Source organism: Eubalaena glacialis, chromosome 1 (genome assembly GCF_028564815.1).
Source record: "Eubalaena glacialis isolate mEubGla1 chromosome 1, mEubGla1.1.hap2.+ XY, whole genome shotgun sequence".
Taxonomy (NCBI): Eukaryota; Metazoa; Chordata; class Mammalia; order Artiodactyla; family Balaenidae; genus Eubalaena; species Eubalaena glacialis.
This window is the reverse complement of record NC_083716.1, coordinates 80858892-80886194: the sequence shown is the minus strand read 5'-3', so window position 1 is coordinate 80886194 and position 27303 is coordinate 80858892. Positions and strand designations below refer to the sequence as shown.

At 43.9% G+C, this 27303-nt stretch overlaps 1 protein-coding gene across 11 annotated transcripts; it reads right to left on the bottom strand.

The window, feature by feature from the left end:
- Positions 1 to 771: 771 nt before the first annotated feature.
- Positions 772 to 21590, bottom strand: HNRNPF (heterogeneous nuclear ribonucleoprotein F). 11 transcript variants are annotated; one of them, XM_061181805.1, is made up of 4 exons: positions 9780 to 9926; positions 8810 to 9085; positions 6776 to 6835; positions 772 to 2691 (listed from the first exon to the last, which is right to left on the bottom strand). In XM_061181805.1, the coding sequence occupies exon 4, from the start codon at positions 2638 to 2640 to the stop codon at positions 1393 to 1395; it is 1248 nt and encodes a 415-aa protein (XP_061037788.1). In that variant the 5' UTR covers positions 2641 to 2691; positions 6776 to 6835; positions 8810 to 9085; positions 9780 to 9926; the 3' UTR covers positions 772 to 1392. The 11 variants fall into 11 exon arrangements, with proteins under 11 accessions (XP_061037788.1, XP_061037774.1, XP_061037804.1 ...); XM_061181791.1 differs by having other exon boundaries at positions 8810 to 8953; XM_061181821.1 differs by having other exon boundaries at positions 8810 to 8947.
- Positions 21591 to 27303: the final 5713 nt, after the last annotated feature.

Below are 27303 nucleotides of genomic sequence, written 5' to 3'. Positions count from 1 at the left end.
AATGAAGATACCATACAAAGATACTATTAATACTGGTGAAACTCGGATAACTGGGCTACATTGTATAGTTATTAAAGTGGGAAAATAAAGCTGGGAAAGTTAATAGCTATCAAGCAAAGTTCTTTTTAATAAACTTCATTCGCATTTTAAAGTCTTGACGGTTTTAGTGTATGTGTTAAGTTTAAAATGATGGATCGCTGTGTGCAGAGCTACCTGAAATTTGGAACTTGTTTCCAACTGCCAGACAGACAATTTTCTAATAACAATTTGGAAACAGGTTTCAAACTTGAGAATATGCGTATCCTGCAATAACCAGTAACTGTAACCCAGCAGTGTGTGCTATAGAAATAATCCTAAGTATGGAAGAAAGACTGTTTAAATCAGCACATCTTATATAAAGAAACAAACATAAAATTGTGGCTAATGACTCAATGTATGTAGCACGCAAAACTAAAAATCTCAAGCTATGAACAGGCGCCACCCGGCATAAAGCAAGGGAACAGCAGGACATTACAAATGGCTGATGAACAGAACACAAGTCACAGGAAGATGGGACTGTAGGCTTCTATTCTCATACTCTGTAGTCACCATTTCCACTCATATATTTAATGTTTTTAAATCTGAATGTTTAATTTAGCCTCGTTTTAAGAATACAAGGGAAATCATAGTGCTAAATTTTAAAATTCACACTGAAATGCAGTAGTAAAATGAAATTCTTCTCAACCACCCAGTCATTTTGCTATTTTTTGGTGAGTATATAGTCTGTGCCAGTCATTGTGAAAAAGTCTTTTTATTTTAAGAAAAAAATTTAGTTAACAAAAAAAATTTAACAAGTTTCACTTAGCAAAATACACCCAAAAAGAAATCACAGTACAAAGAAATTTTTAAGTCAAGGCCTCACCAATTCCTACAGTATTAGTAATGTGTCTCAATTTTCAAAACTAACTTTTAAAAAGCTTAAACTTAACCTAAAAGATTTTAAATGAAAATAAACTAGAATGAACAAACACGAGAAATGTTCCTCTTTGAATTAGGGATCTAGCACCTTGAGTTTTCCAAAAAAGCACACCTCCCCAATGTGTTCACGATGATGTGGTGTAAAAGATCCACATTTAATGTACTTAAAACTACTTTAACTCAGATAACATCACTCCAGAAAGTACACTACCAAAATGCTGAGAAAAGCTGAAAATGGTTTTAGTTTACTCAATATAACATGCTAGAAGAAAGTTTGCATGAGAAAACACTGAAGAGGTAATTTTTTAATCCAGATTTTACAAACTCATGGTGCAAAATGGGTCCCACAGCTTCCTCTAGAGTAATAACTGCTTTTCACTGCTTGTTGGCTGCCTGTGAAAATTTGATTGAAATAACTCAAAAGCTACTACAAAACTAGTCATATCCACCCATGCTGTTCTGGCCACCATAGCTAGCCGCCCCATAACAGCCACTCACGGACTGGCTCTCAAGGCCACTGTAAGTGGACGGGGTTGACACCCCTATGCCTTGCATCATCTGGCTGCTATATGCCCCGTTGCTGGACCCTGTCGTGGAATTCAAGAAAAGTTCTATGTATCTGTGTTGCATGTTGGCCCTGTCTTTGGACATGGCCGCCACAGCTTCTTCGTGAGTGGCAAATTCGACATCAGCTTCGCCGGTCACTCTTCCATCAGGGCCAATCTCAATATGGACTCTCACTGGGTTGAGTGGAGAGAAGAAGTTGTAAATGTCGTTCTCCGTGGCTTTGTAGGGCAGCCCCCTCATGTGGACGCAGTGTCCAGTGGTGCTCTGGACAGTGAACTCGCCATCTCCATACCTTTGGTCATACATCCCAGAGAGACAGTAACTGAGGTCTCTTCCAAACAGGTCGGTGGTGAAGCCGTAGCCATCGCTGAGGCCACTGTACTCCTCATAGCCCCCGTAGCCTGCACTGTAGGCACCGGACCTCATCCTCTCCAGGCCCGCCTGCTTGACAATGCCAATATACCTCCTGGCTGTGCCAGGCCGGTCATAGGGCCCCGGCCGCTGCACTGACATGAACTTCAGAGGGGGATCCGAGTATGACCTAACTTCTTCCTGACTGCTCTTGAACACCTCAATATACCTGTGCCCTATTCTCTCCTTGTGCTTCCCTAGGGCCTTCTCAGCTAACTCCTGTGAGGCAAACTGCACAAAGGCTTCCCCTGTAATCTTGCCCTCGGGGTCCACAGGCAATGTGATCCCGTTTGGCACGATTTCCAACCCTGAGAAGAACTGAATGATTTCTTCCTTGGTGCATCCAAACGGGAGTCCTCGAAGTCGCACGAAGCCATCATTGGCGGTGTCAGCACTGTTTGGACCACTGTGCTTCAACACCCAATCCATCTCGGTTCTGTGGGACTTGAACACCTCAATGTACCGATGTCCCATGCTTTCCCTGTCTTTTTTAAGGGCCATTTTTACATCATCTTCTGATTCAAGTTCAACAAAAGCCTCACCACTCTGCCTGCCTTCTCTAGTGTAGATAAAATGAACGCCTGCGACCCCATCATGAATTGTGCAGTCGGAGAGGAAATTCTGCACATCCTCAACAGAGCAGGACCAGGGCAGGCCACGGAGCTTGACTACAAAGCCTTCACCTCCCTCGGGGCCCAACATCATGGACACTTGACAGAGCAGACGTCAAACAAACTTGGATGCGGCTTTTTGTGGCTGAAAAGAAAGCAAAAACTACTTTACATAAATTTTCATTTAATATGTATAACAAGAATATACAGTAAATAGCTTCCATTTTACAGATGAGGAAGGATGAGTGAAATTAAAGATGTTACGATACATGAGCGGAGATTCAATCCTACGTCTCTCCAAAAATAGTTACATTACTCACAGATAGATTGAAAATAACAAATTAACAAATTAGGGGGTCTTAAAAAAAAAGAAAAAAGTGACAATGGAGAGTAAAATTTGAAGAGCAAAATAGTGATCTGGAAGCTTCAGTCAATAAGACAAAATCTACAAATTCTTATGGTCAATTACTATGAGTTTAGAAGGAAAGTTTAGAAAGTCTAGAAGGAAAGACAAGAGAATGAATTGCGGCAACATTCAGAAATACTAAGAACTTCTCAGAACTACAGGAAGACAGATGAGCTGTACTGTTGCATTGCTAAAGTAAAAGGCAAGAGAGGGTAGGTGTGACCTGGTACTTTGAACACAGAAGTATTGGGCAGGGCATTTTCTTGTTTTATTTAGTCCACGTTACCTGTTGTGATGAAATTTGGTGGTTCATTTAAAACAGCTCTTGTGTGATTCTTCAACTACAAGCCCTACATTTAACCAATTTGCTTGTTTGTGGCAAGACACTACAGAAGCAAAAAGACGTGACAAACACGGGCTATTTTAAATCACAATACAGAATAACATTTCCTGTGACACTGGGATGAACCAGAATCAGTGTTCTCATCAGCAACAATGCTGCAAGGATACAAGACAGCAATGGCTTCCAGAGCCTAAGGAAGTATCATTGTTCCTATTGTCAACTCAAACAAAACCTGAGTCAAGTGTGAGGTCAAATTAAGACACATCCAAACAAGCAGATAAGTGCATCAGCAGAATATCAGTTAAGTGTGATGCAAATGTAAAAATCAAATTACATGCTTCTCAGTTTCACATATTAAAAAAAGATCAACTCGGAATTCTCTGGTGGTCCAGTGTTCAAGACTCGGCACTTTCACTGCCATGGCCCGGGTTCAATCCCTGGTTCGGGAACTAAGATCCCGTAAGCAGCACAGTGCCGCCAAAAAAAAAAAAAAAAAAAGAAAAGAAAAGAAAAGAAAAGCGGGGGAGGGGGGAAGATCATAAAACACATTATGGGGACTTCCCTGGCAGTCCAGTGGTTAAGACTTCGCCTTCCAGTGCAGGGGGTGAGGGTTTGATCCCTGGTCGGGGAGCAAAGATCCCACATGCCTCGAGGCCAAAAAACGTAAAACAGAAGCAATATTGTAACAAATTCAATAAACACTTTAAAAATGGTCCACATCAAAAAAAAAAGGAAAAAAATCTTAAAAAAAACACATCATGTTGATCAACGTAACACACATATTTTGCTGTGTTTCATTGAGGGACTACAAAGGGAATGAACTCCTCAGTGTACAAGAGGCATGACAGGTGCCCTTCCTGACAGGGTGTCTGTCATGAAGTGCAAGTGGCATCTGACACCCGAGAGTCCAAACTGAAAGAGTAAAGGTCAAATCCATGTAAAGGGCTGTATTGTGAAGAGTAGAGGTTGAGTCATCAGATAGCAATATACACATAACAGAGAGACAATAAAAATACAGATAGGACCCAAACTACATTCTTAGTGATCAATGCTCAAAACGGGCACTAGTACACGGAAATTGTTTCATGAAATTGTCATTTCACATCAAGTGTAACACAGATGTAGCCGTTAAAGGTTAAGAGCCGCCTTTTCAAGAAATCTGGGCACGTTGGTCATTATGTAGAAAAAGATAAAGCAGAATCCTACCTCAGATGAATCCCAAAACTATCCCAGATGGAATGGGGTATTTACACTATTCGAGCAAAATAGACAGATTTCTAAAAACCCCACAATTTAAACAAATTAGAAAGCATGAATGGTAAGTTAAGAAAAAGAAAAGCAAACTGCTAAGAGACACAGTGAAGCAAATTAGAACAAGATTTAGAAATTTATAAACAAGGAGTTGCTTCTTCTCATAGCTGAGCTTGTTATCTGTGGCTCTGCTCCGGCAACTCCACCTGCCCCAAGAAATCCCCATCTTCACAAACTCTTCACAGAACACTATTTTCCTTATCAATTAAGGAGATTATCTCATTTCTAACCAACCCTGTAATATACACCTTCCCTGATACCAAGTTTGCCTCCAGCTACTTGCTGATTTGCTTTCCCTTTCAGTAAAATCTCATCCTCAAAAGGCCTCTACCCACCCCCACCATAAAAAGAAGGGCATGATCTCACTCTGCCAAGGACCTCCACAGCAGGAAAGGAACATTTTTTTTATCTCCATCCTTTCAGTTCCCACAGCAGGATTTAACCATTCTCTCTGGAAATCCTTTCTCCCCATGGCTCTTGGTTTTCCTGTTAATTCCTTAGGCACTCTGCCTCTCTGAGTCCTTCCTCAAGGTTCAACTGTACGCAATCACTGGCCCTTCTTTCTTTTTCTGCCCGCCCCCGCCCCTTTGTAAGCAGCCTCACCCGATCCTTATATGTCCAGGGCCAAATCTGGGCTCAGGAACCCAAGTTCCCAGCTTTAGGCTCCCTGAGGCCAAGACTGGTATACACAAACTCTACTCCATAGTACCACCTATGTACCACAAATGAACACAGCCTTTTTTCTGTAACTCTTCTATAGCAGCACCCTGGTCAGCCTTACCTGTCATCCAGAAGCTCTAGAATGAAACTAAAGTAATCCTTGAACAACTCCCAAGCCCTTAAATCCAATGAGCTCATCATTTCTTTGGGGGTCATCCCATTCTCCACCCTTATCCTATTCCTAACCCATACCTAAATTCTATTCAGTAACTCTTGACTCCAACAAGTAATAAAGGTTTCTCATATCTCTTCTCAGTCCCTAGCACACTGCTTGGCATTATGATTCGAATTATCAAATCATCATCTTCTTTGTGCATTGCCCTCATATCCCTTTCTAATTCCTTTCTTTCTAATCCCAGTACCAAAAGCCCTTTCCAGGACACATTCACATCTTATCCTTAAAACTTTTCCAATCCTTACTGCAACCTAATCTGTAGCTCTTTTAAAGTGACTTTATGTCACTCTCCTGTTCTAAGACCTCAGTGGCTTCCCACTGCCTGGAACACAAACCATGGGGCTAAGAGGGCGCTCAGGCCTTGCAGCTCTGACCTGTAACACACGCTCACATCACTTGCATTAAAAAAATATATATCCTCTTATTCCTGTATTTCTCTGTGTCTGGAGTGTGCCAGGCTCTCTGCTGCCTTGGGTGTGACACACGTGGTAATTCTCTCTCCAAATATACTCCACCGAACCTTCTGTCTAGCTAAATCCCACTAATCCTTAAGGTCTCAGCTCAAATATACCACCTTTCCCATAAAATCTTCCCCTTCCACAAATTAAGTCTTACAGTTCTATGATCCCAGAGCATTCTAGGGAAACAAATTCATGATTTGTTTAAAACTCTTCAAAAATGCAAGAGAGCCTAGCAGGGACAGACTGTTCTATTCCGTAGGTCACTGTGGTCCCACCCCCAGCACAGCAGGCCCAAGATTAGCAAGAGATTAACGGATGGCCAGGTGGGGTCAACACCACCCTCTAGAATATGGCAGCCTGGTTAGGTTAAAAAAGACAAGCAGGGGGAAAAAATAAAAAAAAGACAAGCAGGAAGCATAAAACACAGACATTTCATGTAAGGACTACTTAAAACGCCCAATGTAAAACAATTATAAATGTTTTTTGTTTCAGAAAATGTTTCAAAAATAAAGTGACTTCTCCTCTAAAGGCAATGTGAGAGCACTCTTCCAAAACACCTATATATATTTCTAATGCACATAATGCAATATCCTCATCTTGGCCCTCAGAATCCTCTACATTTGGATTCTTTGCAGACTTACAGTACTTAAAACATTAACTAACACTTGAGAAAGTTAAGAAAGACGGAGTTCTGCTCAACGTTAGATTTACAGCTAGTGAAAAAAAAATTTACTTCACACTCAAGAAAGTTTTCTGTGTCAATAAAATAAATCAATTATAAACTGAGAAATTACTTTTCTTAAAATAGCTCACCTTAAAGAACAGCGGGGGATGCCCACAGTCGAAGACACTCCAGGCAGGTAACGAACTGTCCTAAAAAAGAGCGATAAGGCCGTCTTGCCTCAGTGCCCCAGCACTCCCAGAGTGAGCACAGCCAGCGGTTCCCCGGCTGGGCTGGGCTCCGGGCTCCGGGCTCCGAGCTCCGAGCTCCGAGCTCCGGGCTCCCTTCCTCCGGAAAAGCCAGAGCCCGGGCTGTGGGAGGCCGTTTACAAAACCGCGGGGCTGCCTTCAAGAAAGTGCACACCCGCCCGCCCCCACAGCTTTGAAACGCTTTACCTCTTTCCTAGGGTAACGCCGAGAGTACCAGCCTGGAACCCTCCCACTTGCCCTGAGAGACGTACTCAAAACGCGAGTTCTTTACACGAATAGGTACCTAAGCGCGCTAAGGCAATTTAAACATCGAGGGCGGGAGGGGCACTATCGGGATGCAGCGGAGGCAAGGTCAGCGCGGTTCCGGGAAGCCGCGGGCGGGCGGGCGGGCAGGGGGCGAGGAGCTGCGGCGCCGACCCGCACGGGAGACCAGAGGCGTGGCCAGATTTTCACAGGGATGGGCTCCAGAGAAAGCTGGTTTGCTAGAGACTGTACCAACAGTATTTACAATTTACAAGCATCCCTGGAGGACTGGGTGGAGATACTCAAGACTTTCTTTCCCAGTTTTATGTGATAGCTTCACTTCTTGAGACCTAATGTATTTGATCTAACATTAATCTTTTAACTGAGGAAGAGTGAGGGGAGGAAATGTTGAAATACGCTTTTCAATAGGAAAAACATCAGTACCATCAACCACAGCCACAGGACAAAGCTGTCCCCAAAATACTGTATGTCCAGCGAATTAAGTTTGAGAATTAAAGCACATTCTTAGTTTCAGAAACGTAGAACTGAGAAAGTCAAGTTAATTTCTGAGTCTGTTGTCTTAAGAGGTAATATCTGCCTTGCCTTATTAGCGTCCTGTAATTATTACACGAGATACTATTTTGGAGGAAAGACCTATATAAATGTAAAGTACTACAATTTAAGAAGTAACAGTTTCAAATTCTCTAGAAGAGGGTTTTCAAGAGGCTTCATCAACCGCCCCTCTCCTCTGCCCCCCAGAAAAGAGTGAAATCTAAAGGGTAGAACCCAGTCATCCTAACGGGCCGAACCCCTTCTGCCTCGGTTTATCCCTGCTCCTGGCTCATTCCAGTGTGGTCCGCACACCAACAGCTGAGGCGCCTCCGCGGGCACGCACACTCGGGGGCGGCCAGAAGCAAGGAAGCCGATTCTCACGAGACTGAACCGCGGCGCGCACACAGCTGAAGCGCTGAGGGGGAACACTGGTCGCCCACCCCCCTCCCCGGCAGCACCCTGCAATCGCTGCTGGCGGCGGCGGCGGCGGCTAACAAAATACTGCTCTCGGGTGCTGCAACTGGAGACCGACTGAACTGAACGTACCGAACGGGGGGGACAACCAAGGATCTTGCGCGCGCGCGCACACACACACACCCGCAACTAGACTATGACGTAAGTGCGCACACGGACCACCCGAGGATCTTGTTAAAATTCAGATCCTAAAACAATAGATCTGGGCCGGGGTCGAGACTCAGCATTTCTAACAGGCTCCCAGGACTCCTGGGACGGTCTCCAGAACGTGCTCTTCCTCACTCTACTATACAGGTTAGGCAGGATTTAGTTCGGATCCAGGTGGACCAATCAAGATAAACAGGGCGCGCCTGAACGCACGGCTGATTAGGTTTCTCTAGGGAGCACACAGGGCGCTTTAAACTGCACCCGCACCGTCTCTCTTGAGAGACGGGAACTCGGCGGGTCCCCGGCTTCACCCCCTTTATTTGTGTTCCAGTGAGGCCTGAAGAGCATTTCGTCCCCATCTGTAAATGATTTTTAACCTACAGCTGGCAGCACTCAGACTGTTCTGTCTTAATCACTCAGAAAGTTCTACCTCTTAAATCACGGTCTGCGTGAGACCCCGCCTCAGGATTACGCGGTTGACTCTTTGGCCCTAAGACTTACCGCTGAAAGGAGCAGGACCGATTTCTATCTTCATGAAGCAAACGCGATTCACAGCCAAAGGACCCCCAATTCCACCCGACGCTTAAAAACGCAGAGGATTCCGGGGAAAAGCCAGGTGCATCTCCTTTTGTTATTAACCTGAAACTGAAACTCAACTGGCTGTGGGGAAACGCTTCGAACGAGGCTTCAAAGTACGCTCTCAAGATCGCGGGCCGACAGGGGCGCGTCTGAGCGATTTCGGCGGGAAGCGCGGTATGGGTCCCGGACACCAGGCTCCTGGCGGAGGCACCGGGACAAGGTGAAGGGGTTCGCTCGGCCTCCACCGGGCGATCCGACAGTCTCGGGTCGGCCAAGCCCTACAGGAACGCGCGACAACAGGGCGCCCCATCCCCGGGCCTGGGCGGGGTCAGCGGGAGCTTCCGGGGCGGGGCGAGCTACGGGTGGGGGGAGGGAGGAGAGGCTTCCCGGGCTGCGCGAGTTGGGGGGAGGGGAAGGAGGTCACGAGGCTAAGGCTCCCCGAGCCCGGAGGTGGAGGGGAGCTCCCGGGGCAGGCGGACTCACTGGAGCGGCAGAAGGAAGAGGTTTCAGACCGGGGAGGGAGGCGGGAAGTGTTGGCGGCGAGGTGGGGAAGAGTTCTCCGGCCGGGCTTCCTGGAATCGCGGGGGGGGGGGGAGGGGGAGGCGGAGCTCCCGAGTCAGAGGGGCTTCTAGGGGCTGCGAGGAAGAGTTCCCGGGACCCGAGGTCGGCGGTCGCCTTCCCGGGCTGGGGGCGGAGCTCCCGGGTCGGGTCGGGGGGACTTCCTGAGGCCGTGGGGTTGGGGGGGGAGGGGGAATTCCCGGGGCAGCGAGGGAGAAGAAAGAGTTCCGGGGGTAGGGAGGGCGGCTGTGCGGGAAGAGGTGGGGAAGAGTTCCCGAGACCCTCGGGGGTTGGGGGGAGTGCGGGCGGGGGTCGTCCGCTCGCTGCGGCTCACCACGACGGGTCCGGGGCCTGGAGTCCGGAAGGCCGGCGCGCGGGGCTGCGTCCCGGAGGCAGAGGCCGCGTGACTGGGAGGGCGGCGAGCCGGACGTGGGTCACGGGGCGTAAAGGAGGAAGTGCCACCGACGGGCCCGCCAAGATGTCACCAATGGAAACGCGTCCTGCAGGTGCGGCCCGCGCGGTCGGCCAAGGCAGGAAGTGGGAGGAGGAGGGAAGGAAAGCAACGAGGAAGACCGTTCTGAGTGAGCTCTCAGAAGTGCCAGGGTGGAGAAAAGTCCAGAGTACGGGCGGAGGGGAGGGGTGACCGGCACCACTCATGTGGAAGGAGAAACCATAAAATTTAAATTAAAAAAAGAAAAATCATCTCTGAAGGCAGGAAAGAATTCAGAATGGAAACTAATGAACAAAAGGTAGAACGTCTTTGTGTATACAGTACCTTGTTTTGTAGATTTGGGCCTAGTCATGTAAATATTTTTGCACAATTTTAAAAAGATTAATTTTAAAACACGCAATTCTTAAACTTCATAACCTAACAAGCAGTTACATTTTATTAACTTTTGACTCCTAATTCAAATGAACTGGAAAACAATTATAAGGCAATTGCAGTAATCTTAGCAGTGACTGTATTTACATTAAGAAATGATAAAATTTTAGTTGTAGCTATGCTTATTTTTTTTTTTTTAAAGTCATTAGATATACATCTGATGCCTAGAATATGTTTCTAAATAATCTGACTGCAGGGAGTCGGAGTACGGATGAAACAACATGGGCCATGATTTAGTAATTATTGAAGCTGGGGGATGGGTATATGGAGTTTCATATTTTTGTCTCTACTTTTGTGTATGTTTAATACTTTTAGTAATAAAATTATCTAAGAGGAAAAAGTCAATCTATTTACTAGAAATAACGAACAAATTACAGAATTTACAGGGAAAAGGAATGGTTCTAGGTGAGAATATGATAATGCAGCCTACAAAGCCAGACTGTGGGTAACTCGACAAGCACAATAGCCAGGCATTCAACAAAATATCTCCAAGGGAGCACTTATTGAATAAAAGAAATTTAAGAGAATTATCAAGGATTCACAATGCATGGGACATATTTGGATCTTGATTCAAACAAATTGATCAACATTTATGAGACAATTTAGGAGATACTTGAACACTGATTTTACTTATGTCAGATATGATAGAATTGCAGTTATGTTTAAAAACAAAGGAATTAATTTTTAGAGATATTTTAAATATTTGTTTGTAGGTGAAATGGTGTGATGGCTGGGATCTGCTTCAAAATGATCTTATTCAAAATCCAGCCATCCCACAGAAAGTGAGAAAGACACTAAAAACTCATACACTCAAAAGAAATAAAACAATATTCTGAAGAAAAATTAAGCCACAAAATTGGCTTGTTTTTGGAAACAGTATCTCTATGGAAATGAGTATCTTGACTGCTTCACGAGCACTTATTTCACTTCTTAAAATCCTCTTCAAAATACATTCTTGGTAATTTAAACGACTGGCATCCATTTTCTCGCTTTTTTTATTTGCATGTATTTGTTGCAGTTAAGTAGCGTTACATGTTCTTTCTTGGCTTAACTGGTTGGTGACACTGGCTAACTGGCTAGTCGAGTGTTAATAATTGATCAGTCATGATAGGGTTCCTGCCGGGTGAAGGAACAACATGTACAGAAGACACAGGGGAAAGTGTAATGCTGAGACAGAAAGCACCTCAAAACACCTGCAGCCAGCGGGGAGATCCACAAAAGGGGGAAGCAGAGTAAGATCCTCCAAAGCCCTGAAGGCCTGATTCGGTATTTTGGATTTTATTTACTCTAAGGGAAGATACTTAACTATTTCAAAATGGAATGTAGTATAGAGTTTTGCTTTTCAACAGAACACTCTAGCTGCTCTCTGGAAAATGAATGATGGGAACAGATGCATGGAGAAGGGATGGGAAGAAGTGAGACAAGTTTAGGAAGAACTGATGGTACATACCCTGCAACAAAAACATTGTGGTGGAAACTGAAGCATGTGAAAGGATTTGAGTGATGTGCAGTAGATAAAATTTACCCAATTTCAAGTCATTCATTAACCCAGAAATATTGTGCACTTACAAGATGCAGGTACTGTGCTAAGTCCACAGAACAGTGGACTAGGAAATCAATAAAGAAACAAACAAATAAACGTATGACAAATTCTGAAATAAATAAGAAAACAGGGATTAACTCACATTGGGGTTCTGAGGAAGTGACATTTAAACAGATCAGAAGCATGAACAGGGGTGGAAATGTTAAACTTTCTTCCCCTGGTAAAAAGCTAAGGTTTAAAAGTCGAAGTTAGAAAACCATATTATTCTATTTTTCCTTTGTACATTACCTACTTATTTCCCCCAGATACTTGTTCAAATTATTTACCGTTTTTAAAATGCAGCCGTTTGTCAGGATATGTTTTGGTGTTGGTTGCTTTGTAAAAATATTTTTATTTTATGGTGAATCCTTTTAATCTTTATATTCAGTTCTTACTAAATTCAAAAAAGAGAATTTTAGGTATCGTTTCTGCTGCTGTTTGTTTTCCACTTGAGGAGCACACATGGGGTCTGGGGAAGAAGCAATTCCCAGTCATGGGACAGTATATGAGCAGAGCCCAGATTCCTATTTGTTATGGATGTTTTCCTGTTCTACTGGAAACTACATTAGAAACCTCAAGTCTCTTCCAACCCAGCAATTTTATAAAGTCCCAATTCAGTGGTTCTTAAACATTTTTTTGCCGTCAGGGACTCCACCTGAGAATATGATGCAGGTCTGGATCAACTTTTTAAAAAAGTATACCCCCACACACACAACTGTACCTAAATTTTCAAACAGCTCATGCCTCTCAAGTGTGAGAACTCTGACCTAATTTGTACAACATACCAAGTTCAACACATAAAACTACCTAAGGGCTATTAAAGAAAAGAGAAGCTTTAAGATACAAAGTACTATATATAAAATAGATAAACAAGGTCCTAGTGTATAGCACAGGGAACTATATTCAATATCCTGTAATAAACCATAAATGGAATATGAAAAAGAATATATATATGCGTAAATGAATCACTTTGCTGTACACCAGAAACTAACACAACATTGTAAATCAACTTCAATTTAAAAAAAAGAGAAGCTATAGGTGGGGTGATTAAAATAAATGACATTTTAAATGTTCGTTGCTATTACTGCATTTTTATCCATCAAAGAAAATATATAATTTGTAAGCAATAGGAAAGCTGTTTTCCATTATCTTTTAGCTATTAGGCTTTTTAGCTTACTGTAGCTAAGTCTGGGGTAATAATACACGGTTTTCCTCTGTTTATTTCTCAAAAGCTGTGTTAACTAAAAAGCAAAAATAGTGTAATGCTAGGTAAATTATGTCTATAATGCTTGTACTGAAATTAACACAAGGGACAAATTATTAGCCACCATAGAACAAGCAGTCATTGCTCTGTATTATTGATTGCATTAGTGACTCAAGAATCAAGATCTAAAGTTACAACAGAAAAAAAAGTATCAGGTGGGGTGTTCATAAAAAGAAACCTCCAGGGACTTCCTTGGTGGTTCAGTGGGTAGGACTCTGCAGATCCAAGTGCAGGGGGCTGGGGTTCGATCCCTGGTGGGGGAACTAGATCCCACATGCATGCTGCAACTAAGTCTGCATGCCGCAACTAAGGCCCGGTGCAGCCAAAACAAATAAATAAAATAATTAATTTTTAAGAAAAAAGAAAAAGAAACCTCCAGTGTTAAAGATAAAAATCTGTTCTCCCCAACTGAGGGAAATATTTCATCATCTGTATTAACGAATGCCCACAGCCCCTTCAGGAGGCCTAGGGCTTCCTCTTGGGTCTTGGTGGAGAGCTGACATCTTGTCAGGTCCCCTGCAGCTGCCGTAGGAGTGGAGGCAGCTGTAGCCCCTTGTGCTCCATGTTTGCTGCTCAGGGGACCATAGCACACTGCCCCGGGGTGGGGGGGGGGCGGGGGGCGGGTAGAGAACAGAGCCAAGAGGAGGAAAGGAACAATGTACTTGAGAGGGGTTCCAGCACCAGAATACCACAAACCGGACAACGGCTTAGAACAGCAGACAGTTTTCTGGGAACAAGAAGTACTGTACAAAACTGTAAATATTTTAACAGAAAAAATAACAAGCACTCTCAGATACCTGATTACAGAATAAAACACTTTCCAGTGCTAAAAATTGAGTTTTGAATTTATAAAGTTAGTAATGAATTGAAAGAAAGGATAGTGGCTTGGAAAACCAAGTGGAAGAAATAGCTCAAAACAAAGAAAAAAAACCAGAAACAATGAGGGGAAAAAGATGAAATTCAGAGGAGTAAGAGATAACATGAGACAGGAGAAACAACATGTGAATGACAGGAATTCCAGAAGGAGAAAAAGACAAAATGGAGGTGAGAACAGATAAAGAATGGAAGGAAACTTTCCTGGCTTAAGATAAACTCAGTGGTGTAGTTCCCAACAGATACTTTGAAAACACACAACCCAGGCATACGATGGTAAAAAAAAATTTAAAGTACAGAGAAAAAGTGCTTTGGAAAAAGAGCAAGTTAGGTACAAAAGATAAAAATATGGTACCAATAGCCACACACTGCTACTAAGCACTCGAAATGTGGCAAGTACAAACTGAGATGTGCCCTAAGTGATAAAATTTAGTACATATAAAGTGAATTGCAGGGAATTCCCTGGCAGTCCAGTGGTTAGGGCTCTGTGCTCTCACTGCCAAGGGCACGGGTTGGATCCCTGGTGGGGGAACTAACATCTCACAAGCCTCTCAGAGCAGCCAAAAAATATTAATAATAATAATTAATTTAATTTAAATTTAAAAAATTAAAATGAATTGCGAACATCAAAAACAAGAACCTCAAACCTCAACTTCAAAATATTGATTACATATTGAAGTGATACTTTGGATGTGTTGAACCAATCACAATATATATTAAAATATACTAAATTAAAATATTAAAACATTTTCCAACACATTCTATATACAAGGCCAGTATTAATTACCCCCTGTTATGGGCTGAACATTGTGTCCCCAAAATTCACATGTTAAAGTCCTAACCCCCAGTACCTCAGAATGTGACCAGGTTTGGATATAGTCTTTATATAGGTAATTAAGTTAAAAATGACATAATTAAGATGGGCTGTATTCCAACATGAAGAAGGGGAAATTTGGACACAGATAAGCAGAGGGAAGACAGCCATCTATAAACCACAGAGAGAGGTCTGGAACATATCCTTTTCCTCAAGCTTCTTAGAGGGAACCAAAGCTGCTGACACCTTGATGTAGGACTTCTGGCCTCCAGAACTATGAGACAATAAATTGTTTAAGTAACCAAGTCTGTAGGACTTTGTTATGGTATCCCTAGCAAACTAATACACTTGTAGATATCAAAACCAGACAGACATTGCAAGATAACCCCTTATGAGTATAGACACAAAATCCCAACAAAATACTAACAAACTGAATCCAGCAGCCTGTAAAAAGGATTATACACCGTGACCAAGTGGGATTTATCCTAGGAATGCTTAAGAATGCTTAAGGGTGTTTCAACATTAAGAAAAGGTACTGGGCCATCTGCAGCCACAAGGATAGACCTAGAGATTATCTCACTAAGTGAAGTAAGCCAGACAAGAAAGACAAATATGATATCGCTTATATGTGGAATCTAAAAACAAAACAAAAACAAATAACTTATTTACAAAGCAGAAAGAGACAGACATAGAAAACAAACTTACGGTTACCAAAGGGGGGGGGGTGTAAATTAGCAAGTTGGAATTAACATATACACACTCCTGTATATAAAATAGATAACCAACAGGGACCTACTGTATAGCACAGGGAACTATACTCAATATTTTGTAATATACTCTAAGGGAAAAGAATCTGAGAAAGAATACACATACGTATAACTGAGTCACTGTGCTGTACACCTGAAACTAATATATATTGTAAATCAACTATACTTCAATTTAATTAATTAAAGAAAGAAAATATACTGAAATTAGATAGTGGTGATGGTTTTTACAACTTTGTTACAAAAAAAAAAGCACCTCTGAACTGTACCCTTTAAAAAGGTAAACTGTATGGTATGTGAATTACATCAAATATTAAAAAATTTAAAAAATCATTCATATCATAATTCTATTGGACAGCACTATTCTAACCAAATATTCATGTAAAGCAGAAGAGACCTCAAATAGGGGAAGATGAAGAATGGAGATGGCAATGATGGACCATCTTTGCACGTAGATAAACTTCAAAGGAGAGAGTGTGGTAGAAATTTGTAAAATATTTATACTATATGAGGATTTTTATAAAAGGCATACTGTAAGGGAAACATAATAGTTTAGAATTTTTTTCATTCTTGTCATTTTTTCCCCTTAAATGATTATCGCTTTTTGTGTCCTGTTTAAGAGACCTTTTTCCTAGCCCAAGGCCATATGGATATTTTTTAACTTAAAGCTCTGTTGTTTCCATCTATGTTTTTTAACATTTTGATCTACAATAAACTTGGAATTGATTTTCCAAGAGTTCTAGAATTAGTTTATCAAGTTTCACAGGCTAATTTCACTCATGAACTCACATGAAAAATTCCTAAATAAACATTAGCCAACCAAATCCAGCAATACACAAAGCTATTTAATACAACATGACCAAGTTGGATTTATTCCAGGAATGCAACTGTAATTCATCATTTCAAAGTCAATCACTGATACTGTCACATTAACATATTGATGAAGGTAAAATATGGGCTAACTAAGAATTTTTCATGTTTCTAAGAAATACCCTAAATAACAAGAAAAATAGACATGGATGAATTGTCTTTACACTGGCAGTAAGGAAAACTTTCCTGACCATGACTCAAACCCCATAGTATAGAAAAATACACAAACACACACACACAAACAAAACAACCTAAACCCTCTTATGCATGGCTAAAAATACCATAAGCTAAGCAAAATACCAATGATAAAATGGGAAAGACATTTGCAATTTATTTCCCAAAAGTGTTAATACCCTTAAGGTACAGAGAGAGCTTCTAAAGGGAGAAACAAAAAGTCCAACAATCCAAAAAAGAAAATGGGCTAGAGGTATGGACACTTGACAGAAAAAGGAATGCCTTTAAACACAAAAAGATGCTCAACATCACCATGTAAGATAAATTAGAATTTTAAATGAAACAACATTTAAAATACCTATCACACTGGCAAAAATACAAAAGTTTGATAACAAACCCGCTTGGAGAGGCTGTAGATCAGCAGACACTCTCAGATACTGTTTGTGGAAATATTAAATGGTTCAACCCCTATGACCAAGAAAGTGAAAAGATGCCTGCAGAAGCTATCCATTGCAGCACAACCCAACTGCCCATCACTAGAGATCCAGTTGAATAAACTTTGACGGATCCACCTAATGAAGGAAGCCAAAGACCACTGAAATTGTGTCAAGAAAGGAACCAATCTGAAGGGCTCCCACTGGCCAAAAATTGAATTGGAGCATCAAAGAGAATAAAAGCTACAGTGGATTAAAGCACATCCTATATGTTAAAATCCATGACTTCATAATGATACCAGAAAAATTAGTGTCTAAGGATTCAATTCATTATGCTGGATATGGATACTAAATATAAAAAAGGAATCAGAAACTTAACATGCCTTTTATAAAGTACATCTTAATCAAATGATTAACAAAGAAAATTTCCTCTCTACAGAAGTACACCTGCTAATAACTGAGAAGGAATATTGAATTAAAATATCACTGATCTGGAAACAATCAACAAAACAATGCGTTTAGAGAACGAACATCAACAGCTGCTAACATCACAAAGAAGGAACACCAACCAATATGTGCCTCTGGCAGGAGTACACAGCACCTCCCATGCAGTATTTCAAAATAAAATCTCAACGGAATCAGGACAGCCTGTAGAGCATAACTACCATTTTACAGGAAATGCAGAGGACAGAGATTCAAACACCACCATGGGAACGCAGTCAGAAAAACCCAGAGTGTGGGGAAGGAAACCTACGTGACACACAAACTGATTTGTTCAAAGAAAAAACTTTTAAGAATAGAGAACCTTTAGATCGTCACTGTCTAATAAGGTAGCCTCTTGTCATACTTGACATGAGGCTGGTACAAATTGAGATGTGCTATAAAATAAGCACACACTGGATTTTGAAAGCTTAGTTCAAAAAAAAAAAGCATGAAAAATATAATTTAAAAATTTACTGGGGGAAAAAAAATTTATTGGGGAACTTCCCTGGTGGCGGGCGCAGTGGTTAAGAATCTGCCTGCCAATGCAGGGGACACAGGTTCGAGCCCTGGTCCGGGAAGATCCCACATGCCGCAGAGCAACTAAGCCTGTGCGCCACAACTACTGAGACCGCGCTCCTCAACAAGAGAAGCCACCACGATGAGAAGCCCGCACACCGCAACGAAGAGTGGCCCCCGCTCACCTCAACTAGAGAAAGCCTGCGCACAGCAACGAAGACCCAACGCAGCCAAAAATTTTAAAAAATAATAAATTAATTATAAAAATTTATTACCTGATCAAGTGATTATTTTGGGTCTATTTTAGATATATAACATGTTAAACTAAATTATTAAAGTGAACTATGCTCCTTTTTATCAGAAAATGTAAAATTATGTGGCTTGCATTATATTTCTGTTGGACAATGCTGCTGTGTCTTAAAACATAACTTGAGAGATATATATCTACTAAACATATAATGACCTTGTTCGGATCCCAAATCAAACCAACCAGCTATATAAAAATATTTATTACACAATCGGGTACATTTGAACACTGGGTATTTGATGATATCAAGGAATTATTATTTCTTTAGGTGTGATAATGGTATTGTGGTTATATTTTAAAAGTCCTTAGAAATACAAACAAATAGTTAAAATAAGCCAGGCTGGTCTTAGATGAACCTGGTTCTCCCTTTGCCCAGTCTTTTGTCTTCCACAAGAATCTTTGCTCAGGGCAACTAATTAGGGGCAGGGGCCCTGGCAGAGGACTGTCCCTGTCAGACAGACCTGAGTTCCAGTCCCAACTGTGTCCCTAGGACACATCTGCATGATGGGAATACAGTAATACCTCCTTGTACACTGGTCACGAGCACGTGATTAGAAAATGTGGTCAAACACCTAGCTCTGTCTGTGGATCCAGTAAGGGTCAATTAATGTGTTTCTACAAAGAGCCTGAGAGCCAGAGCTCAGACTGGAGAGGGCAGGTTGGTGGGAAAGTCACCTCTGTGGAAGGAGGCCCCCTCCCATTTCTGTACCCCCTTCAGGCACCTACTCCAAAGGGCACGCACCACGTGTCTCCACTCTCCCTCAGTTTGGCCCATATTCAACGACTAACTCTCCTTCTAATCAATCCTTTCCCTTAAATCAATTCACATTTTTATTCGAGTTATTTTGTTTAAAGGAGCCTTGTAACAATACTCAAGTGAAAACCAGCCACCTGCCAGTTAAAACAAAAACAAAAAGCAAATACTACAAAAAGAATGTTACTAAAAGACAAAACTAAAAATAAAAAGGAGACCATAATTTGGAAATCACAAACCTAATTAATTTACAGAAATGCATATAGGAAGATGAGATCCCCAAGGGAAAGGCTGGACCTGCTTAACACCAGTTATAAAGCAGTCTCTCTTAATGTTCATTAAGAGCAGAAATTTACTCACTTGAAAATGAAAAAATCTTGTCTAAAAATTAGCACTGAAAACATCACTTTTCACTGATAGACCCTAACATTTTTGTCTAACCAGAGAACTCGAGGTATTTTCATTCTTACTAGAAATTCAGAAACAAATAGTTAACTTTTAAAAACGTGACTAAAAGTAAGAGTGAGAATTATATTAAAATCGATAGTTTCGATGATGTCCTTCACTAAAAGATTATTTGCAGCCTTCCACTCTCCGGGTTCCACGAGGGTCCGACCAGCCGAGGCCCGCCCCTAACGTCTGCCGCCCGGGGCCCCTCCCCCACCTCCACCGCCGCCCGACCCAGGCGGTTCCGGGAAGCGGCCGCTCGTGGGCCCCCCGGAGCCTCGAGAACACTTGTGAAGCATGCTGGTTCGTCAGGGCCTCAGGGGAAAAAAACTGCCGCGAAGGGCGTCCCGCGGGACGCGCGGGCTCGCCGGTGGCCGGGGAAGGGGTCGGGGGGGCTCGCCTGGGCCTGGGGTTGTCTGGCGGGAACCTGTGGGGGTCCTCCTAGAGACCCTTTAAGGTACAGATTAACGGGGAGGGGCTGCAACCCCCAAGCGATTACGTAAAAGACCGGGGCCCAGGGTCGGTCGGGTCCCCGAGACTCGCGCGGCCTCCCCCAGGCCACCCGGCACCGCCTTCCGTGAGCCACGCGGGAACAGGGCGGCGGAGGCGCGGCGCGAGCGCCGGCAGCGTCCAGAAGTTTCTTGGGCGCAGTCAAGAATCAGCAAAAGTACGTTCAAAGATAAAAGCAGCACAGGACAAGAAAAAAGAAACGGCCGAATTAAGTTCGCTCAGCAGAAGTGTGGTCATCAAAGACAACGAGAACCAAAGAGTTTCAGCCAAAATACAGACACGATACCTCTGAGAGCAGGAGAGAAATGCAGACAAGGGCTCAGGGCACACACGCCGCACAGAGAGAAAGAAAAGGCCGCAAAGCTCGAAAAGTGGAGGCTCGGAGAGCGGGAACGTGGGAGGGGGGAGGAGTCAGGTACCCAACCAGTCTTGTGCAACTCGCGGACGCGTTCAGCCACGTGAAAGTACCGCTTTCATTTTAAAATGAACCCCCTCGCACGGTCGCCTGGTTTTCTCACCCTACTCCTGGCAGGGGCGCTCGGCTCTGCTCCCTCAGGAGTCCGCACGAGGCTCTCCTTCCCTTCGTCGCTTCGGACTCTGCCTCCCCGACCCCAAATCTCAGCCCCGCGGTCCAGTCCCGGAACGTAAGGCCCTTGACCTCAGACCCACCTCCCCTAAGCCCAAAGCTTAGCCCCGCGGTCCCCACCCTCAGTGGGCCGGGTCCCCGCGTTCGGTACCCAGTCGGTCCCAGGGTGTATGGCCCCTGACCTCAGATCCCACCTCCTCCGACCCCAAATCTCAGCCCCGCAGTCCCCAACCCCCAGTATGCCCAGTCCCTAATCGGTCCCGGGTGTGCGGGCCTTCACCTCCGATCCCGCCTCTCCTGACCCCCAAATCTCAACCCCTCGGTCCTCCATGCTAGGGGCCCCATTCCCCGGCCGCTCCCCGGTATGCGGGCCTCGGACACGCCGCCCGTCCCACCCCTCACCTCGGGCTCCACGTCTCTACGCCCCCGCTTTTCTTCACATCCGGCACCTCGGTCGTCCCTCTGAGCACCTAGAGCAGGGTGGAACGCGGGGGACTTGGCAGTTGTAGCTGAGGCAGTTGAGGCTTGTTTACCATCACTATGGAAACCCCTGGCAGCACGCCCCGGGAGAGGGCCCCCCGGAGAGGCGGGGTCAGGCGCGCGGCGGGCTAGAGGCCACAACTCCCGTCCGTCGTGCGCACGCGGCGCTTCCGGAAGACCTTCGGCTCTCAGAGTGCCCTGCCCTCCCTCGGCCCTGCGCCCAAGCACCCGGGAACAGCAGCCCCAGGAACCCGCACCCCCGGCCCGCTCCCGGCTGCCAGCGTAACCGCGGGCCGGTTTCCCCGCAGAACCCTACCTTTTTCTCCAGGAAGACGCGGCGTAGTTCCACTTCCAAGACGGAGCCGGAAAGACGCAAAGACCACGGCGGGGCGGGGTCTCTGAGGCGGTCGTCTGTGGGCGCGGCCGCGAGGGCGCATTGTGACGCTCCCGGAGCGGAGCCAGGGATTGGCCTGCCAGGAGTAGGGCGGGGCCAGGGCCTGAGGACCGGAGGCGCTGCGGGAAGGGGAGGGGTGGGACGTGGGCGAGCCCTGGTCGGGGGAGGGGAGGAATTGTGGGGCACGGCTGAACCTATAAGGATACTCACTGGGAGAGTCCCCCAAACAGTGAGCCCAAAGGACCCCTGGATTGAAGACCAGGGTGACAGAAGAAAATGAGAGTCATTTCCGGACGAGAGTGAAGAAAGAGGGAACCGGGAACATCGGAGACCGATAAAGGCGGCTCCGAGGGCAGGGTTTAGGAAGGGATTAGCAGGTTGACTGAGGTTGCTTACGTGACTATCACTTGGGCTGAGAAGCCCCAAGGTTTCTGAAGGTGACCCTCAAGACGCCGAGGCAATGCACAGTGTTCAGTCAGAGCCCCGAGCCGACTGGCTGGATGGTAGCTGAAATGGCTACCCTGCCTGAGGCAGTGGAACAGATTCTTTAATGTGTTCTGGGATTAATAATTCTTACCATTTTATTTTTGGAGTCTCCATAAAGAGGAAGATATAAAGGCACTCATCACTGGTGAAGCAGAAGATTATTTTTTAAATCACCAGTGAAATTAAGGGGGTGCTTGGAATAGGGCCAGATTATGAATGGGGGACTATAGTAAAGGAAGGAGCAATTTGTCAAAAGAAGCTGATTCCAGGAAAAAAAAAATGGGAAGAGTAAAAGGAGGAGGTGAAAATGTACTAGAAAACTGATGAGGCATAATTTCAGAGAACAGGTCCTACAAAAATCAAATAGTTATTCATAAGAAACCCAATGACTCCATCACAACTCAGGCTGTAGAGAAGTCTGTTTCTGGAGAGAAAATGCAAGTAGCTAATCTGAGGCAAATATTCAAATTATATCCCCCCGCAAAGAAAAAGACTTCAGAATTTAGGGACTGAAACCAGGTCCAAGAAGACATGTTCATGCAATCCACTAAGAGGGCCTCTGAGCCATGGGGGCTTTTTGATCCCCTCAGCAAGTCTGACAGCTCTCCAGCATTCATAAATGATGCAATAATCTTTGAGGCCTTCTTTAATGAAAGAATAGGGCTTTGGCCTGATGATGAGCCTTCCCCTGCTCCTAGGGAGTCCACTACAGTATCTTTTGCAGGTGAGCACCAGCACAGTCACATGTCGGCCCTCTTCCACAGTAAGGGTTGAGATAGCTCAGACTGGTGCCACAGATCCCAGACCTTTTCCACAGAGAGCCATCTCATCTCACCAACTGGAGGATGCTTGTGCACACCTGGTCCACTTGGACTACCTCCTCAGCCGTGGGGCTTTAGAGGCCTCCACCTTTTCTTTTCACCTGTGTGTCCGGAAAAGTGTCTCACCTAAGCTCTGAAATCGAAAAAGACACATTGTTTGATTCTTAAGAGTACCTGCACAGAGGTGCACCTCTACCATCTGGTTTAAAAACAGTTGAGGGACTTCCCTGGTGGTCCAATGGCTAAGACTCTGCCCTCCCAATGCAGGAGGCCCGGGTTCAATTCCTGGTCAGGGAACTAGATCCCACATGCTGCAACTAAAAAAAAAAAAAAAAATCCCGCATGCAGGAACGAAGATCCCGCGTGCCTCAACTAAGACCTGACGCAGCCAAATAAATAAATAAATATTTTAAAAATAAAGTGAAATAAAAACAATTGAATTCAGCACAAATGAAAATCACACCAAGATGTATCCTCTTACAGATTGACCTGCCTGCTTATTTCCTGTTGTTTATATAAATAGATTATTATCACAGATTTAATACCTTTTAATAAGTATTTTAAGTTTTAAAAAATAAGCTCGTCTCTGGAAACCACTCGTCCACAACAAATGGTACAGAGGTTTGTATTGTCTAGAATTTTACAACTGGTATCCCTTGAAAGAACAATTTGCCCTTTAAGCTTTGATACCCCCCTCCCCTTCTTTCCCAGGAGTGCGCCTGGATAGGCAGGATCACCAAGGCTCAGAGGAGGCTCTTACTCAAAATCACGTTATCTGTCAAATAGCAGTGGCAATAACAATAGTGAATATGTATTGCACCTTCACTGTGCTTTGCACTATTATGAGTACTTAATCTCATTTAAGCATCATAGCAACCCACCAGTAGATGTTACTACTATCATCACCACTTAGTAGAAGGATACTGAGGTGTAGAGTTGTTAAGGTAACTTTCCTAAGGTCACTCAGCTTGTGGATAGCAGGTCTGGCCATTGGGCTAAGGCACTCTCTTTCCAGGGTCTTGCACTCTTTAAACTGCTGCACTCTCAAGTGCAGTGAGAGATAGGTCTTTCAGGCTGGCTCCCAAGCCCCTTCTCTGCCTCCCTTTCCCATCTGAAAGAAGGAAAGAATGAAGTGAGAAAACAATTGAACTGCCCAGCCACAGTATAGGTCCAGTCCAAATGTAATGATTCTCCTTTGGTGCTGTAGTAGCCAGAGATGAAGGATAAGATAACCTAGGTGAGATGCCAGCAGGCTCAGCGGTCACAGCCTTGTGTGTTTAATTTTCTTGACCAATATAGAAAAATGTACCTTTGAAGCAGCACCAATGCTTATTCAAGAAATAAGTCACAATAGCCAGGACATGGAAGCAACCTAAGTGTCCATCGACAGATGAATGGATAAAGAAGATGTGGCACATATATACAATGGAATATTACTCAGCCATAAAAAGAAACGAGATTAAGTTATTTGTAGTGAGGTGGATGGACCTAGAGTCTGTCATACAGAGTGAAGTAAGTCAGAAAGAGAAAAACAAATACTGTATGCTAACACATACATATGGAATCTAAAAAAAAAAAAAAAGGTTCTGATGAACCTAGGGACAGGACAGGAATAAAGACACAGACGTAGAGAATGGACTTGAGGACACGGGGAGGGGGAAGGGTAAGCTGGGATGAAGTGAGAGAGTAACATTGACATATATACACTACCAAATGTAAAGTAGATAGGTAGTTGGAAGCAGCTGCATAGCACAGGGAGATGAGCTCGGTGCTTTGTGACCACCTAGAGGGGTGGGATAGCAAGGGTGGGAGGGAGACGCAAGAGGGAGGGGATATGGGGATAAAGGTATGCATATAGCTGATTCACTTTGTTATACAACAGAAACTAACACAACATTGTAAAGCAATTATACTCCAATAAAGATGTTAAAAAAAAAAAAAAGAAAGTCACCACCACAGAAGTCTGGACCCCTGGGTTATTTGCAGTTCTTTTAAGATACTTTTCAGTTCTTTCAAACAGCACTTTGTGTTAAACAGTAAAAGAGGGGTTATGGCACCTAATGAGTTTGATGGTTACTTGCTTGAATTGGTTTCTTTGCCTCACTGCAGGGGGACTGGGTAGTACTGGGCGGTGTTGTGTGGCTGCCCTTAATTTGACCATTTCCACAGCAGGCCTGGCCAGCAACAAGGCCTGACTTAAGCTATGTCTAGCTCTGTCACCATGCTGAGTTGTCCCCCTTTAGCCTGATCATGGGCTTTCCCAACCAAAAATATGTACAGTTAGGCTCCTTCACTTCTGCGGGGGCCTCAGGAAAGGCAGAAAACTTCATTTGCATCAAGATGTGCTATTATATGTCAATTATATCTCAATAAAACTAGAAAAAAAAAAAGATGTGCTGGGTGCAGGGCAGCTTGCAGCTTTTCTCTTTCTCTCTCACTAACCTCCATTTTATAGAAATTATGGAATATATAAAACATACAGAAAATTACAGATATTGTCAAAATCTAAGAGATATTGCCATTTGATATATTGACTACTTCCTTTCATTGTTTTTGGACCAAAAATTATGGATAAACCAGTGTCTGAGATGCTTTTCAACTCTTCAACTCTTTAAAAAGCAATTACTTGAATTCCCTGGTGGTCCAGTGGTTAAGACTCTGCACTTCCACTGCAGGGGGGCACAAGTTCAATCCCTGGTGGGGGAACTAAGATCCCACATGCCCCGTGGTGCAGCCAAAAAAAAAGCAATTACTATAATACAATTTTTTTTTTTTAAATTTTTGGCTGTGTTGGGTCTTTCTTGCTGCACGCAGGCTTCCTCTAGTTGCGGCGAGCGGGGGCTACTCTTCATTGCGGTGCGTGGGCTTCTCATTGCGGTGGCTTCTCTTGTTGCGTGGAGCACGGGCTCTAGGCATGTGGACTTCAGTAGTTGCAGCATGCAGGCTCAGTAGTTGTGGCACGCGGGCTTAGTTGCTCTGCAACATGTGGGATCTTCCCAGACCAGGGATCGAACTGGTGTCTCCTGCATTGGCAGGCAGATTCTTAACCACTGCGCCACCAGGGAAGTCCTATAATACAATTTTTGAATGATGAAATATTTCAAAATTTGAGAAAAATTTTGAAGATAATATGTACATACAGTCAGTGTGGAGTAATGAAGTCTTGAGAGCAGAAAAGTAACAAAATGTGTAGTCCATTTACATAGTTTTTTAAAGAATATTGCTTCCTGTAGTATAGTTTGTGTGGGTAGGTGTGTGCTATCTTGATCCAGTTTTGAGGCCCTAGCTAGAAGCTGTCAGTTCCTCTTCTTGAACAGCCCGTTAAGTCCATACCACCAAACACCACCCTTATTGGGTTCTCACACTCTGGGGCCATCATATGCTAACCCTAATTGCCCCCGGACTAGATATCAGACAACCAGGGACAGCCCCTGTGCCCCAGAACCTTCTGAAATTATTCAAATTAGCCAGTCCTACACCTGTTTGCTCTCTTTCCTTCCAGCAAAACCACAATAAAGATGCTTGCCCATAGTTCCCCCTTGCTCTGCTGTGAGACTGACCTGGTACTTCCCTTGAGTGGCCATGGGTGGCATGCTGTGTTCTCCCCCGAGAGCTGTGAGTACAAAACACTGTAAAACTCTTTCCGTTTTTTTTCTCTTGATCTGCATCTGACGGAGCCATGCCTCATCCGAGGTAATATGGTTAAAACAATTCCTTCCCACTGTACCTTCTAGTTCAAAACCATCATGGCTGTGTAGGTGGGAGGGAGCCTGGCACTAAATTCCACTCATCTGTCCCCCAGTGCCCCTGAATACTAGCACCTTCTGGGGAGCAGCCCCTCCTGCCTCTGGTTCTTCACAGCAGAGTTTGTGCTCCCCAAGGGCCAATGGGCAAGGAGGCCAGGGATGGCTAGTGATTCTTTTTTTTTTTTAAATAAATTTATTTATTTATTTAGCTATTTTTGGCTGCATTGGGTCTTTTTTTTTTAATTCATAACAGAAAATATTTATTCAATATTAAGCACAATGATATTTAGTACAAGTGAATGCTGTACAAACTTTTTTTTTTAGTCTTGATATTTCAGCTTATCTTTTTTTTTTAACATCTTTATTAGAGTATAATTGCTTTACAATGGTGTGTTAGTTTCTGCTGTAAAACAAAGTGAATCAGCTATACGAATACATATATCCCCATATCTCCTCCCTCTTGCGTCTCCCTCCCACCCCTCTAGGTGGTCACAAAGCACCGAGCTGATCTTGCTTTGGGTCTTCGTTGCTGCGTGTGGGCTTTCTCTAGCTGCGGCTAGTGGGGGCTACTCTTTGTGGCAGTACGCGGACCTCTCATTGCAGTGGCTTGTCTTTGTTGTGGAGCATGGGCTCTAGGTGTGCCTGGGCTTCAGTAGTTGTGGCACGTGGG

What these genes read in the sequence shown, in the direction of transcription:
- HNRNPF (XM_061181835.1), bottom strand. Translation starts at nt 2,640, where the DNA reads ATGATGTTGGGCCCCGAGGGAGGTGAAGGCTTTGTAGTCAAGCTCCGT.